Genomic DNA, 17,386 nt, shown 5'->3' with positions numbered 1-17,386 from the left:
AACTAGATTCATGTTATATAAAAAGCCATCACCTACTTGCATACAGAAGTACAAAAATACATGTATATGTTAAAAAACATTGTGTCCTACTCTCATTTTGACTTTTGTTGAGGAAGAATGATACTTTAGAGAGATCATCATACTTCACAAACGTTTTCCCATCATTCATATTGGAATAACTTTATAAAATAACTGCATGATTTCCTTTAGTTATGTGCCTTACATTACACAACGGTATTATCACATAAATGTTCTAACTGTATACCAAAACCCTCCTCTTACCATTCTCTTTGCATTTTGCTAAGTCCCAGGTAAATCTTTACTTCCTTTTTCGGAGGCAAACTTTTTTCCACCTCAATTTTTATACGTCGTAGAAGAAATGGCTTCAACACCTAAAATATGATATGCAAAACATTGCTCAGTAACCCATTTAATTTTATCTTAGAGTCCTAAAAGATAGAATCACATCAGTTTCATCAACTTAAAGCAAAAGCCAACTTTCAGTATGAGAGAAGTTTCAAGTATTAGAGAAGCGAATGACACTCTCATCTGGTGACTCACACTGAACAAAGAATGTTTTATAGTGCTACTGGTGAAGGAAGGCATTCCCAAATCTCTCTACTTTGAATAAACATGAATAAAGGGATAATTCTTGTGCAGTTCAAACAGAGGGCCTCATTACGAGTTTGGCGGCAGTGGTGAAATATCCAATATTTGGGAACAGCAGCTGTTTTACCACTCTGCCAAATTCTGGGTTTCATAAATGAAACTCTTCAATACTGTCTGCTTTTGGGTGGAGAGTATTATTTTTTTTAAAAATGTTTTAAATTAATTTTATTGGTTTACAAACAAACCTTTAAAATATCACACAATACGATACAAAACTTAGGCAAATCCATCCCCACCTTCTCACTCGTCCCGCCTTCACTCCGGCTTTATGTTTAAATTATTCTTTTACTCTCTAATGAGTCCGATCTCAACAGATTTTCGATCTCGGCTAGCAGAAACGTTAAAGGGATTAGCAGTTTCAAGTCTGTGTCATTAAACATTTCTGCCATCATTCGTCTGCACACAGAGAAGGATGTTTTATGATCCAAGATTCCAAATGATTTGTTCTCACGTACCGAAGCTCACAGCAGAACAGCACCAGATGTTTAAGAGTCTCCTTTTCGTTTTCGCAAAATCTACAGGTTGCATTTAGGTTTACATTGCTTGACCATGCGTAAAGACGCTCTTTAGACTTGAAGGCATTTAAGCGACAAAGCATGAATAGTCTCCCTGCATTCGGATAGGGAACAATTCAACTTTGAAGATTATTAAAACCCCTTGCTTCAGCCGGTGCATCGACCATCATCTTGGATGCAGCTCTCTGTGAACTAGTCAGTTCCCAATCGGCCCGCCAGATTTTTAGCTTTGCTGCATTTGGATTTCCATGTAGGGTTTCTATGTTAATATCAAACTCTACCAGCAAACTTTCACATTGACTAATCCACATTGACGTGATGTCGTTTCTGTTTGATGTTGCACTGTGTAGAATTTCGAATTGCGAAATTTGCTCTAAAGATCTTGTTTTCCGAAATAAGGACAGCAAATTCCAGCAAATTCTAGCATGTATTGATATCAACGATAGCTTGTATCTTACGCAAGCCGTCGCCATGCCTTTGGGTAGACCCAGTACTTTGGACCAATAGATATTTTCGAGGGTAGACCATAGGTCATGGGGACAGCCCAGCGCATTTTCAGCTCCATACGTTAAAACCGGGATTACTTTTTATTGGTAAAAATTCATCACCGGTTTAGAGAGAACTTTCTGGATTTTTTTTTTCAAGACAAACGCTTGGCTAGCAAGTTGCCTGCACTTTCTCTTAGTCTCTAAGATCCATGGGCCGTCATAAATGCTTGCGCTGATCAGCATACCCAAGTATTTTACACTGCTTGATATACACACTGGTTCCTGCCCCAATTTCCAGGTTTCTTTTTTGCAGGTATTGCTTCTTACTGTTCTTAGATTTTTGAGAACAAGGATCTCACAGTTTTTTGTATTGATCTTTAGGTGATTCAAGTTCACATATTCTTGGAATCCGTCAAGTTTTCTCTGCAGACCAATGGGGGTTACATCCAGCAGCATCAGGTCTTCTGCTTATAGGAGCCAACTAAGATGCGATTTGTGTAACTTGGGAGGAAAAGATTTCACAGCATCTATAGCAGCTCCAATGTCTGATATAAATAGACTGAATATTGCCGCAGCCAAGGAGCAGCCTTGTTTCACTCCCTTAAAGGTTTTGATCTCTGCAGACAAAATACCAGTCTGATCTAGACTAATTCTGATAGAGGTCTCGGTGTGTAACTCTCTGATCGCTGCCATTAGACCATCTGGGCAACCCCAAGCTCGCAGTTTTTTCCATAGTATCTCGTGGTCGATGGTATCAAAGGTGTAAGAAAAGTCAATAAAAGCAAGATAAACCTTTGTGTTTGTTCTCAGAGCCTCCATTTTGATCAGATTCAGGAGCAAAAGGTTTAGCAAGCATCCTACATTTTTGACAAAGCCCCCTTGTCTCACATCCACGCGGTTAGATCTTACAGCCCACTCAACCAATTTACGTTGTAACAAGGTTGCATATATTTTTCCCAATACATCCAGTAATGCTACTGGGCGGTAATTTTTTGGGCATGCTCTGTTACCTTTGTTAAAAATAGGAAAAATTACCACGGATTTCCAGGACTTCGGCGTCTGGCATTGCAAGTTTATCCTTTCGATTAATGCCAAACATACATCTGACCAAATTTCTGGAAGATGTTTGATCGTGAAGTTTGTTAGCCCATCCGGGCCTGGGACTCTAGAGTTTTTTGCCTTTATGATTACCCTCACAATATCTTCTTTTGAGAAGGTTAGCGCCCAGCTCGTGGTGTTTGCTTCAGATTATGCTTTTGTGCCCTCATTTATCTTGTAAGTCCGAGAAATGTGAGATCAACTCGGCCTCGGTCACCAAGCTGGTTTGTAATGCCCTTTGGGGCGCATGTGTGTTGTTAATAAGTCGCCAAAAGTCTCCAATATTTTTATTTCTTAGGCTCTCCAGCATCGTTTCGGCATCATTTTGCAGCATTAGTTGTTTATGCGCTTTTAACCAATTTTTCTATTTTTGTTTCACCGCAAGATTTTTCAACTTTCGTGCTTGGACGTCCGATACTTGCTTCTTACGAATCTCACATCGCATCTGGCGCTTTCGTTTCAATATTTCCAGGTCAAAGCAATTTGTGCGCTCAAAGTTCAGGTGTCTTAAACCTTTTTTTTTTTGTTTGAATTGTGTTAACAGATGGCTGTATTCCACTGCCGAGCTCCTCAAACAATATTGTTTTGAAAACTGGGAGACTTCTGATTCATCCAGTCTGAGTCGAACTCTGTTAGCTTCCACAGAGACTTTATGGGACCAGTTAGAACTTAATTGGTTCTCTGAGGTTGATCGCTCCATTTGTAGCATATTGTGATCACTATTACTCATTTGTATCACCTTCATGGTTTTCACTCTCGGATGGAGAGCATCAGATACGAACATATAGCCGATAATTGAGGTGTGCTCAGCACAATGCCATGCTGGTGCCGGTGGTATGTCACTGAGGGTGCATCCATTTAACAGCAGTATTTTTCTTGCGTCCATTTCCCCAAGTCATTCTTTTGCTAATTTCATTTGCTCAGGTTGCAAGTTCTTGAAATAGTCGATGTTTAGGTCTCCACAGATGATTCTACTTGCACGAGTTGCGGCTTCTAACAAGTCGTCTGATGCCTGGTTCTCGTAGCACCTGGCGCCTGAGCTTGCCCGATGAACACGCCTAGATAAGCATCGTCCTAATCATGTCCTCCACATCTCCCCAGGTACAGGCTAAGGAGAGACGCCTCAGGCGTCCATAGAAGGAGTCCAGGGTTTCATCGTCCTTCTGTTCGGCCGATAGCATCACAAAACGCTCATAGTCCGCGTTGGCAAGAGGCAGAAAGTAAGCTTGCAGGGTGGCCTTCGCCTGACCATACGATCCATCCCCAGGCGGCAGTGATTCAGAAATCTCCTGAACAGACGGTCCCGCCGAATACAGCATGGTTGCCAGCCTGGTGTCATCATCCACCACCTGGGCCGCTCGAAAATACATGACCAAACGGTCCACCCACCTCCTCCATCTGGGCCCTAAGCTAGAAGGTGGGCCCGAAACATCAAACTCAGGGATGGGCTGCAGAGCTGCCTGGGTACGCATCTGAGCCATGACAGGAAGGATCTGTGGAGCAGCAGGCCCTGCCACTGGCTGCACGAGAGGTGGAGGACCTTGAGGACCCGCCTGAACAACCAGAGGTTGCTGCACAGGCTGCACTTGAGGTAGTGCACGTGGCGGGGGCGGAGGAGGCCGCTGTACTGTCACCGCTGCTGCTGCTGCACCACCTTGGTCCTCAATGTCACTCATGAGTCTGAGCGCACAGGCACCCCAACATGGAACACAGGGGCCGCAACTCAAACTCCGCAGTCACTGCAACACCTTGTGATGATGAAGAGGGTGAAGATCAGTGTGGCCAACAACCGGTTGATGAAGATGCACCACTGTGATGATGAAGGGGATGAAAACTGAGTGTGTCCACCAGCCTGATGATGAAAAAGATGAACATGAATTCCTCAGCTTTCAATTGTTCCCAAAAACTAGAAGAAGAAGATGCGTGGGTTATGTAGATCCTAGGCCATAAGCCTTCTTTTTTGCTTTCACTCGACGTAGGAAACCCAAGGAAAAGCCAAAATTCAAATTAGGCATATAGTCATGCAGGTATGCCTTCCTGCTATCAGGAGTTCCAAAAATTAACCCTGGGGCCGCTTCCGAGCTGAAACCGGAGCCTTGTGAAGTCCCACGGCTTGTTTACCAAAATGGTCGCCAGCCGCGTGGGTAACGCACTACCCGCGGCAAGAAGCGAAGTGTTGCATCCACCTCGTTTCGGTGAAAAAATTCTCTCAAAAGTCACCGCCGGGCCCGGGCATCGTTTCCCCCACTCGTCGCCACTGTTGAGGGTTCTTCCATGCCCCCATGCGGTCCCGTAGCCCCACCCTGTAAGGACGACACATCCACACGCGTCCTCACAGTTCGGGCTTCCCGGTCACTCTGCGTGTCCGGGAAACGCCCCGTTTATTTATGTTGCACGTGGCGGCGTGCAACGGCAAGCCGCCGCGTGCGTGCCCGTCATCGGGCAGCGCCACACTACATACAAGTACTTTCCTGCTCTACAGTGATTCCAATACACGTTTACTAACGTTACTTGGTCAGTAAAGTTGTTCAGTGGGTCAGGCTTTCCTATCACAGTCACTTGGATAAAGGGTGAATGGTTTGTAGGTTTTATGATACGATAACCGGAAGTTCTCTTGACTAGTGTTATTAAACTAGCCGTGGGCCGCCCCTTGTCTATCTTTATGGCCGGATTAAATGCAAGCTCAAACTCTGCCACAACTGGAGCATGACAAGTTTCTTGAAAACATACAATCTGTAGCGCTTCCAGCCAATTTGAGTTAAGCAAATGTGTGAAACCCCTCGTGTTCCAGGAGGCAACTAAACACACATGAACAGGTTTCTCCTTCTGGCATTACTTTTGGATTTTAGTATTCAAAGACTTTGCCAGCCATTGCCACTCGCAGATTTGGTCCATTTTATTAAGGCTTTTGTCGACCATTTGGACCGTTGGACCCTTTTATAGTTATTCTGATTTTGTCTTTTGAGCCATCTTTTGACTCCGGTTGAACTCCAACAAACGTGACTTTATTGCTCCCAGATTCCAACTTTTCATTTGACTTTTGATCGTCTCCTCCCAAATGATTTGTGTCTCGCGCTGCATTCACCGACTGTCGAAAACATATTTTGAAACCTGATGGCGTCAGTGGATCCTTAGTCATTGTCATCAGGGTGGTAATGTCAACGTTTTCATTGGATTTCACTGTCGTCTGGTGTGTAAACATCAAAGCCTAGTGAGGACAGGGCTGCATTAGCTTCTGAGATGGTTGCTGCAATTATGTTTGATACTAAGTGCAACACCACTTTGTCGTCCCGCCCATCATCAGGAAACTATTTTTACATCAAATGTGTCAATTGCACGTAGACCTTGAATGTGATGCAATGATTTTATCACGTTACATCGGTTTAGGATCAGCTTATCTCTGGAGTCCAGTCGCTCTATCATGATCTTATATACAGGGAACCTTTCATCGCTCCTTCTCGATTATTTCTCTTTGAACGTGGAATAGCCATTGCTTCTTGGGTTCTTTAGTGATCTTTCTTTGTTTGTGCTAGGTTTTCATTTGTCGAGCCCTGTGGAGTTTTATGACTGCCGGCAGAGAGTGCAATATCCGCTGAATTGTGGTTTACTCTCAAAATGCTAGCGGGTTGCGTTTGCATTTTAGCACTTAGCATCTCTCTTTTCTCATATAGGGTAACAAACACTGTACTCAAGGGAGCCAGATTATTTGGCAACAGGTCATCAGTCTCCAGAATGATGAGACACATTCTTCCAACATTGGCTACTACTACAATATATATCCAATGAGCATGCAGCATTTTGACTCATACTCTGCTGTACCTCAATCGGGGTTTGACCAGCTATACATTTATTTTGCCATCTTTTTGAACCTCAGGAGTAATATGAGCGTCTATTCCTTTATTTGGGCCAGTTGGTGTGGCGGACCGTTCCAGCTCGTCAATTTCTGCGTCGTCGTAAGTTGACATGTTTAGGAGCTCTACAGAAATATTGCGTGAGGGATCGTCAATACACGGCACCTCACCCTATTTGGTCTTTTTTAACAGATCTTCAACGCTTTTTTTATTGTTGGCGTTCTGCAGGTTTGGATGAATATTCCTGTCATTATCCTTAGCCAGTACATGGACAACTTTTATGTTGCGCAAACATTTTCTTGCCCCAGTTAATTGGGTGTTTTTCCTCCCTGGCAAGTTTTTAGATTTCTTGAGTAAGGGCTGGACTCATTGTTTTGATTTCACGACGTTCTTAGGAGTGTGGGTACCGCTGTTGAAGATTGCAAAAACACCCCATGTATTAAATGTGGGATCAACAACAGTTTTATCGTCGCTTGTTTTGTCCAAGGTTTGGTTTTGGTCTCTTGAGGACCTGGCTGGTTGCTCATTTAAGTGTGCCAGGTTGTCTTGACTTACAGCTTGTTCAAAAGCTGTATTGAAAGAAATCTCAGCGATGTTGTAAGGTGGTGAGTTGTCAGATATGATTCCGTTGTTACTGGTGGTTAACAGGTGTTCTTCAGGTAACATCCTCATTTCTACCATACTCCTAGGGCCTGATTCCAATGTCACAATGCACGGATCCTGCGATTTCGTGCCCAGGATGGCGGTTTTCGCAACCGTGTTTGTACATAGGCTTTTTCTTCTAACTTCCTCCAGACCGGGTTGGCCGTGCGTTGTGACTCACAGTTGAGTCATTTGTTAACACGCTTATATCAGTTGATTGCTGGATTTGTACACTCTTTCTTGCGTCTATCTTTTCATGTTTAAATAAGGCTAGAGCCTCTTTGGCTCTTTGGCTACTTCTGCAAACAGTTTTTTATCCATGGTATTATTTTGGCATTGTTCACTTAAGAATTTAAAGAATGCATCTGGCCTTTAGATCCCTTTGTCTTGTACGTTGTTAGACTGACCAAATAACTCTTCTAGATGTAAGAGTTTAGAATTCGTTAGTGCCACTAAGGTCATAAAGTCCTTCGTGTTTGCGTTTATGTTTTCATATAATTTTGTTAAAGGTGCAAGTGAAATTGCCAATGAGGAGATTAAAACAGATTGCAGCTCGATTGTGGGTATTTGATCACAGGCAACCGGATGTAAATCAGTGCCGCTGTTTTGATCTTTAGTTATACGAGCACTCCTTCGGGTGTCTGCCTTAACCCTCCTGATCTTGGGAAAAGGACGTTCCATGAATGATCAGTCAGAGGTTGAGCTGTCACCAGAATCTGAATCATTGCTAAAAGGCAATTGCAACCTTTTCTTTGTCAGGTGACAGGCTTCCTTCTGTGCTCTCATTTTATGGCTTATTCTTTTTTGAGAGTTAGGCTGAGAGCAGGAGATGTCTTGCGCTGAGTCACCTTTCCAATGGCTATCCGCCATTCTCATTAGTTTGTAATTCACACTAGCCCAAATATCCTCATTTGTGTCCAGTAGTTGTTGGTTGTTTCTCTTTAAATTCCCTTTTTCTTGAATTTCTGCTCCTGCAGTAATCTCTTGCTGATGTTTTGTAGTGCGTGCTTTGTTGATCTGGACCAGGTTTTGTAGTACTTTGTTCACCAGTTCTAGTGAATTTCACCTGTCAGATCTTGCAAGGTCCATCGTTGAGTACCAAAGTAAGCTAGTGCCGCCTTGCGCAGCGGCAAACTGCCTGATCGAATAGGGAGCATCAACTCAGGCCTTAACTACATGAGTCAGTACACAGAAGACGTTGTTGTTTACCTCTGACTCAGTGAGGTTATTTGTCTCATTGGCCGGGGGGCTGGCTATGCTAGCCAATATGGTTTGACTGACGCCAGTTGTTTCGGCCCGTACCTGGCAGGGAGGCTCCAGGTTACCTCCTAACAAGTTGTAATCAATTGAGTTGTTCTGAGGATTAGAGTGAATCGAGTGGGTATCAGAAACACCTAACCACCCCGCTTGATCTTGATCATTTTGTAATACTTCTGTAATCTGCACCGAAACAGTCAACATTCCCATATCAATATTCGCGTTCACATTGCTTAGCCCATTACCAATGTTAGTCACATTGTGTGCACGCCACGCGAAAACGCGCAAGGGAGGAGGCTGAATCCAGCCAGACCCACCAATGGTACAAGGGACACAAGGAACGCAAGTTGTGCCACCTAACAAAATTTGCGGAGTCTCTGCTAGCGTCCATGCACTGTACGTATCTAGCGATTGTTTCATTGCATTTCTTGGACTTAGCCTCTGATCCTGATGTCGCTGTTCAGAGTCAGAGCACAGACAACTAATGGCCACATCAATGTTAACATTGTTATCCAAAGCAAGTGAGACCTCAGGTAGCTTTGTGGTCATGGGCAAAGGCAAAGTAACCTTGTTTGTTGCTGTGCATACAATTGCTTCAGATGAGGGGGATGACCTGAGTGGCACGATCAGAATCGGGTCCTCAGACTCCGACTTACTTGAGTCTGCCGAGAGCGTTGTCCCGCCTCTGTATCTTCTTTTAGCACATCATGCTTTTTCTGTGCTCACGTCCTTAGGGAGGTGGTGGTAACGAGCTCCCGCTCGCATAGTACACCGGCATCACTCGCGAGCTCTGCGTTGAACAAAGTGTAGCGTGGACAGTAGGCGAAGAAGACAACCATTTTATTGTATGCGCCCACTCGCCAAACAGTGCAGCCTCGCCCTTTCTCCTCAGGGCTTACGCTGCAAGGGCATGGGAGGCAGCCTTTTGTGGACAGCTGACCAGCACTCACCTACAGTTCCTTAAAGGGACAGGCAGATTCAAATGGTATAGCAGTCTCCGCTCCTCTCTGCACTCGCCACAGCCAAACAGTTCAGCCTCGCCCTTTCTCCTCAGGGCTTACCCTGAGCATTATTTGACACAAACGCATTAGAACATGCGGTATTACCCATGCAGGATTAACACATGCAGTAACATTGTATTTCCCCCGATGGAGTCCAATGGAACTTCAAAATGATGAATAAGTGAAGCATCTGCATGACTCTGCAAATCGCTTCCCTATAGCGCATGCATTAGGAATGCGGTAATGGTAAATACGTTTAAAATACTGCTAAACTCCCTATGAACCCCGATGTAGAAAAAAAGACCACATAGAAACAACAACCAGTGTCTAGCACGTTGTCGGATGAGCTTACAACTAGCAATTGTGAAATGCACTCATTCTTGTAGCAAGCAACACAAGATGGGGAGAATTAAAACCCTACATCTCAAATTAAAAGTGCATGAACTTTTACATCGGGTTGTCTAGAAAAATCCATAGGTGCCTTCGAAATGAATAATTACAGAAGACAATTGAAGTCATAATCAAATGAGAGCCAAAACCAAAAATCCAAACACACAATTAAAATATCAACTGTATTACAGAAACTGAGCATGAGTTCAGTGCTATTTTGTACATTATTTGCACTCGTATACATATTGACATAGTGCAAAAAACACATTGAACAATATTAAAGACATATTTGCATTAGGGCAATTCATGCCTTAGTGCAAGTGGCATGCAAAACTACGCTTGCATTGGTGCAAACTATCTTTTATGTGGCCCAATCTAGAAGTAGAATGAAGGATTTTAGGTGTAACGGACGAGGACAATATGCTCAAAATAATGATTATGCTGCATAAACTAATCAAGGAGCTACCTATCAATCACTATTGCCTTTTGATAGCAATGCTAACAAACAAAGATGCCATAAGAGGGGTAAACTAAGTCAAAACACTTTAGATAATGGCTCATTTCCTGCACTTTTTTCATCCCGGAAGATATTTATTGAATATTGCTTGGAAAATGGTTTACTAATAGTTTCGTTTTTAGGGCTGGCTTGAGCGATCTTTGCTGCCAGAGAAAACTAATGAAGATACATAAAAGAGAGGTTATGGAGTCAGTCAGCTGCTCAGTCATGCTTAACAAGTCCATCGTGATCAAACCTCTTTTACAACAGCGGCCATTTTGTCACTGCCAATGAAGCTGATTAAGCTGGTGAAATATTGGACGAATGCGCTGTGAGGAACCAGGAATGAGACAAGGACACAGTGTGGTCATATTTGTTGCTAGATACTTTTATTAAAAAAAAGGGTTTGTGAAAAGGCCTCACTGCTAACTAGTGGCATCATCATTGTCAGAATGTCCAAAACAAAGTTTACTGTCCTGGGTCCAAAATCCTATCCTATCCGTCACATGCTAAAGCGAATTCTAAAGTGATAAGGCGATTGTCTCTGGCCTCCACGGTGTGAAGGTAAAAGGGGCTATAGACCCAGGAAAATGACTCATTTCAACAAGGTCTAGGTTCAAACGTAAAATCCCCAAAAATAACCAAGTTCAATGGGCCAAGAGGATGCCTCTCTCCTCTTGGTAGTGCAATCCACTCCAGGGGAATGACTCCCTTCCCCTGGTCTTTGCCACCACCAACAAAGTTCGCTTCACAAGGGGTATGGGTCTTCCCTTGTGCCCTCTCCTCAAAACAACACAACGTGGGTGTGGGTCCCAGACTCGCAAAAGCTCCTGGTGTTCTCTCCTGCCAGGTCTTTACACATATCTCAGTTGAAGGGGTATGGTTTTTTCCCTTCTTTCTTGTCGCCACACTTTATCTTGCCCGGTGTATTCTCATGCCAGAACTTGGTGTTTCACTGTTCACCAATGTAAAGGAAAAGGGGACATGGATATTCCCCAAGTTCCTTTCTCTTTAAGGCTCCACTGATGTACTTGTTTCCAACTCTCTTTAAGTAATCTCTGTTCATCAGTGCCGGTGTCCCATTCCTCCACCGTGGGACCATCTCTATTATATTCTTCTTTTCATCCCAGCCACTCTCGTTTGGGTCCTCCCCTCTGCTTCTGCAGAGCTCAGGCAGCATTTCCCCAACCGTGCCAGCGCATCCTCGCTCCCCACGCTGGAAAGAAGCCTGCCTTTGCTTCCCGTTCCTGCTATGTCTTTCCTTTTCTCTTCCTGGCAGCTGCACTGTCTATCAGCGACGCACCCGTAAGTGACAGGTACAAAGCCTGCTTGCCTCTCCTCTCACCGGCAGTCCTCTCCAGTTGCAGCTTATTGTCCCTGCTGCTCACCAGACTGGTTAGGAGTGTTTGGACTGGCTTTTTTTGCCCGCTGCCATCACTCCAGAGTCTACGGGTCCCTGCTTCGATGGGGACGCTGCCTTCTTCCCTACACTCGTTCCTGTTATGCCTTGCAAGCCACACACCGACTTCTGAGTTGGAGTCCGGAGGAGTTCTCCATTTTCCTTCAGCTGTTCTAACTTTAAACTCTCGCTGGTTTAGTCTAGTAATCAATCTTCTGGCAGTCCTCTTCTTCATCTCAGTCTTTGTTGTCCTAAATAGGTGATTGCATGTTCTATTATCAAGTTGTGTAGGATATGGGAGGATTCTTTCACAATATGCTGTAAGGGCATTAGGAATGAAGGGGGTATCCTAAAAAAAAAGGGGGGAAACCATGTCTCACCCGATGATGTCTGTCCGTCCATCTGAGGGTTCCATTCCCTCATGTGCTCTCCCTCGCTTATCCACCCCCAGGTTCAGGCTGCCGTCCCCTGACCACATGAGAAGAGGCTATCACCTGGGAAGGAATGATGATATCATCAGATTCATCACAGCGACTTAAAGAGCTTACTTTTTTAAAAGGTTGCGATCTGCAGTAGCTAAGCCATAGGTTTGTAGATTGTTAGTTTAACCTGCCTTGTGCATGGATACTGGCTCCGACTATGTGCTGCGTTTGTATATATCCTTATTATTTTGTGAAGGAAGCAGGCAGTTCCATGTTTAATGTAAAACAATGACACATATTTAGTGAGGGGAGCATTCTGATGTGCAAGAGGATGCCACCATTTTCATCTATGTACCATGGCATTGTGTAATAGTGTGGACACATTGTGTGCTGGAATGCTTAATCACATGCTTTAGACATTGGATGTAAAAGGTTGCAGTGGTGGAGCTATGCAATCTTGCATTAACACATGCCTGCAGCAGCCCACTACTGTCTCTGCAGTCTGGCACAAAAAATAACTTCAGCCGTACTACCCTTGTGTCACTGTTGCCATTGTGAAACACAGGGCAGTGCATTTGTGCTTCTTTATTTGTGACATGCATTTGCAGTGCACCAACATTATTTCCCCCAGTATGCTGAATTCATATTAATGGTACTTATTATTTTGCAAAATAAAGAAAAAGCTTTCAAGGTCCTGAAAAAAGGCTTCTCAGTGCATATGATTGGTCACTTTGTAAATGTCTGGGTTACTTAAATTTACCCTGCCTATTTATTCTACTTACTGTTTTGTAAAGGGAGAAGGGTGCTCCATCATGCATGTTTCAATAATTACAAATATTTTGTGAGAGGGCTTTTCTGATGTGCATGGGTAAGCCAGTATTTTAATCTATGTAGCATGGTATTGTGCAGTACTGGGGAACCGTGAACCAGCGATTGGTGTACAGGAGCACGCAAACACACGCTTTACGTTGCAGTGCTGTGCAATTAGAAACCAACTTTGAATGTACAAGGTTGCAGTACGTAGGTCTTTATTTGGCGGTACTATGTAATCTGGAACTACGGCAGCCGTGTACCACACATGGTAAATAAGTGACACTGAAGTCTTGTACAATTATTGTACCTGCAGACTGGCTAACCTTCAGCCGCATTATTCCACTGCAGTAGGCCTGTACCAGTCAGTGTTGGGCATTTGGGCACCAACACTGGATGCATGGGCGTTGTGGCGAGTCAGAAGGACACCGACTCACTTTTGACACGTTGTCTAATCTTTTATTAAGTCTAACTTTCCCTATCACTATGTTATTAACTATGGTGCTCGTCATTTTATATGTAATTTTCCCTCCAGTTGTGTAACCCCCCAACTTTTGCTGCTGTTTAAACACCTTAGCCTGACTTTGCCAGGAGAGCACATCCTTCAGCTGCACTCCTCTGGACTTTCGTTCACATTTTATGGGGAAACTGACATGCCCTTAAGACAGTCAGTACTGGGAGACTTTGTTTCCCTTAGTCCTTTTCCACTGTTGCAACTTTTCTGCAACATATAACCAGTGTGCAATGTATCTTCCAATACAGCACACTTGGTTCTCATAGTCATTTCTAAAGGCCCTAGATACTCCCAAAGGATTTTTTATGTGATGTGCAGATGTGTCATGGACAGGACTGGTGGCAGCTATCTTTTCGCATATTTTTTTAACCCTTTCCTGCCAGGTAAACCGTGATTACCGCATATGGCACGAATAGGTGGCTTGGCTCCAAAATGGCCAAGCAACGAGGTTCTTTGTCCTGTCTTTGGCCATCTTGCCCCTTCACCTTCCCCAGGTAGAGCCGACCCGGGCTGTCCTTATTTGGTCATGCATTTTCCCGCGAAACACCAAGCTTTTGCGGGCTTCTGCATGCCTTGTTTGTTTGTTTGTTTATTCATTTATAATGCGCGCCAGACCCAGAGGTAACCGGGCGCAGCAGAAAGAATATGCAAAGCTTGCAAAGTTACAAGGATCTAGAATTTACAATGTTACAGAGATGTACAGTTTACATGCTTACAGGTATATGCAGTCAGCCTCGACACAGGGTAGGGCAGGAGCCCGATCCTCCCGTGAACCCCAGAAGCCTGCCAAAGATGGCTCTTCATCGACGAGCAAGACCTGCTTTTAATCTTATCTGCACGGTAAGCAGACCTACCGCTGCATCCCCTGCTCCAGAGCTGATTCGTAGCTTACACGCCGGTCCTACTGGCCCCACTGAGCCCTTTTTGGCCTGATTTCATTGAATCCGGCACGAGCAGCGTCTACAAAATGGATGCTGCACTGTTAGTATCATGGTTGCTAGGCAACCAGGCCCGCAGCTAACGCGGCTCCATTGGCCCACACAGCTACATCCGGACCCGCTGGCCGCCGGAAGGCGAGAGCCGGCACATCCCCCAAGGGACAATACACCTGGGCTGCCCACTCTGTGCACCCAGTCAGCCTCGACACAGGGTACGGCAGGAGCCCGATCCTCCTGTGAACCCCAGAAGCCTGCCAAAGACGGCTCGACATCGACGAGCAAGACCTGCTTTTAATCTTATCTGCACGGTAAGCAGACCTACCGCTGCATCCCCTGCTCCAGAGCTGATCCGTAGCTTGCACGCCGGTGCTACTGGCCCCACTGAGCCCTTTTTGGCCTGATTACATTGAATCCGGCACGAGCAGCGTCTACAAAATGGATGCTGCACTGTTAGTATCATGGTTGCTAGGCAACCAGGCCAGCAGCTAACGCGGCTCCATTGGCCCACACAGCTACATCCGGACCCGCTGGCCGCCAGAAGGTGAGAGCCGGCACATCCCCCAAGGGACAATACACCTGGGCTACCCACTCTGTGCACCCAGTCAGCTTCGACACAGAATACGGCAGGAGCCCGATCCTCCCGTGAACCCCAGAAGCCTGCCGAAGACGGCTCGACATCGACGAGCAAGACCTGCTTTTAATCTTATCTGCACGGTAAGCAGACCTACCGCTGCATCCCCTGCTCCAGAGCTGATCCGTAGCTTGCATGCCATTCCTACTGGCCCCACTGAGCCCTTTTTGGCCTGATTTCATTGAATCCGGCACAAGCAGCGTCTACAAAATGGATGCCGCACTGTTAGCATCATGGTTGCTAGGCAACCAGGACCGCAGCTAACGCGGCTCCATTGGCCCACACAGTTACATCCAGACCCGCTGGCCGCCAGAAGGCGAGAGCCGGCACCCATCTCACAGGCACGCTCCTGTCTGACCGCATTGCCTTGATGCCTAAAGTAAGTGACCCCCCCTCTAAGATACGGAGCACTCCCCTAATACCCTTGGAACTTGCTTCCAGACTCAGACTCTTCCCGCACACCACCTACAATCTTGTTACTCTTTGGGAACCTACGCTCCTAATGTAGCCCCTTACTATAGTCGATTGATTCACTCTGTTAAACCATTTATATCCTTGCATTGCTCATCCCTCACTGCCTATTGATTACGTCAAATTTAGTCTGATGCCTATTTTGAACTTAGGCTGCCCGTACTGCCTATTGCTAATTTCGAATCTAGCCTGCTGCCAATTTTGAATTTAGACTGTCCGCACTGTGAGATACTGTGCGCCAAACTGAGTGCACACAGGCCCTCAACTTAAGTCCCTTTATCTAATGTACGGCTGCAGCGCCTCATATTATGCTACTGTCCTCGCAGGCCAACGGTACTAGTACCATCACACAGCCTGAGGCTGATAAAGGCATTATAGGTTGTGTCAAATCTAGGTGCCAGTTTGTGGCATGTATGCATTTTTAGCTATTGTGGGGATTGTCAAATCTAGGTGCCCCTTTGTGGCATGTATACATTTTTAGCTATTGTGGGGATTGTCAAATCTAGGTGCCCCTTTAGGGCATGTATGCATTTTTAGCTATTGTGGGGATTGTTAAATCTAGGTGCCCCTTTGTGGCATGTATGCATTTTTAGCTATTGTGGGGATTGTCGAATCTTGGTGTACCCTTGTTGCCCCTTAGCTACTATAATCAGTACTCACACAGTACCTCCCTATATATTGCAGTAGTGACCACAGAACTTAACATGCACATCACTAAGAACCACTTTATATACACACTCTACTCCCTACTCTGGGCTACGTCAATAATTATCATAACAATGACCCACACTATCTCTACACCTTGCAACCTGCAGGAGAGAAATATGTGACTTAGAGCTAGGCTGCCACGACTCTTATGATCTTAAAAACAAGACTATCAATCCTCACGCCCACCCTAACTATCACTAATCCAACTGATACAGCTGCTGCTCATGATCAAAAGAGGTCCAAACACCCCAAACCGAAACCCACTCAACAAAGAAATACAACTCCCTCCCTATCAGGAGCTCCCATCAATGCGAGAGCCCTCATAGCGCACAACACAGAAATTGCTGACATACTTACCATGGATAACCTAGACTTTCTAGCTATCTCCGAGACTTGGCTCCATGATGCTGCTGGTCCCGCACTTATGACGGCCATACCAGACATTTACAATATAATCAGAGTCGACCGACCTAACGCTGGAGGCGGTGGTCTGGCCATTATCGCCAAAACCAAGTTAGCACTAAGACTCACCCCACCTCCAACTATCACATCTTCTGAACTTCTCTCAGCTAAACTACCCATTTCTAACAATAGCACACTAACTATTTTCCTGGTGTACAGACCACCAGGCCCTTTAGGGAATTTTGAGGAAGACCTTTCCAGCCTCCTCACCAATAACATCAAAGACTCTACCCAACTCCTATTACTAGGTGACTTCAACCTGGGATTTATCGATGTTGAGGACAAACAAGCACAATCTATCCGATCAATCTTAGTCGAACATGGCCTTACCCAATAAGTCCTAGCTCCAACACATACAAAAGGACGCACACTAGATTGGATAGCCAATTTGAACTGCGCCACCACTATCTCTAATATTACACCTCAAACCTGGACCGACCACCATCTCATCTGTTTCTCATCTATCATAGAACCCCCCTAAAGTAGTTACTCGTGAAATAGCACCACCTCTGCCAACCAGAAGCAAAAAAGAAATCACTGCTGAAAAACTACTCCCCCTCCTCCTACCAGCTCTCACTGCTAGCGCCAACAACTCTGACCCTAGTACATTAGTTGATACATTTA

The 17,386-nt window shown here is 45.0% G+C and overlaps 1 protein-coding gene across 3 annotated transcripts in view; it reads right to left on the bottom strand.

The window, feature by feature from the left end:
* The window catches only part of LOC138480867 (probable global transcription activator SNF2L1), a 1,964,402-nt gene that overhangs the window by 958,067 nt on the left and 988,949 nt on the right, over positions 1–17,386 (bottom strand). For all 3 annotated transcript variants that reach the window (XM_069612650.1, XM_069612651.1, XM_069612652.1), the window contains one exon: positions 283–392. In XM_069612650.1, the coding sequence (XP_069468751.1) occupies positions 283–392 (110 nt within the window). The remainder of the gene's footprint in view (positions 1–282; positions 393–17,386) is intronic.

This window comes from Ambystoma mexicanum, chromosome 5p (genome assembly GCF_040938575.1).
Source record: "Ambystoma mexicanum isolate Mex_15411 chromosome 5p, UKY_AmexF1_1, whole genome shotgun sequence".
Taxonomy (NCBI): domain Eukaryota; kingdom Metazoa; phylum Chordata; class Amphibia; order Caudata; family Ambystomatidae; genus Ambystoma; species Ambystoma mexicanum.
The sequence above is the reverse complement of the archived record's forward strand: the minus strand, read 5'-3'. Positions and strand labels throughout refer to the sequence as shown.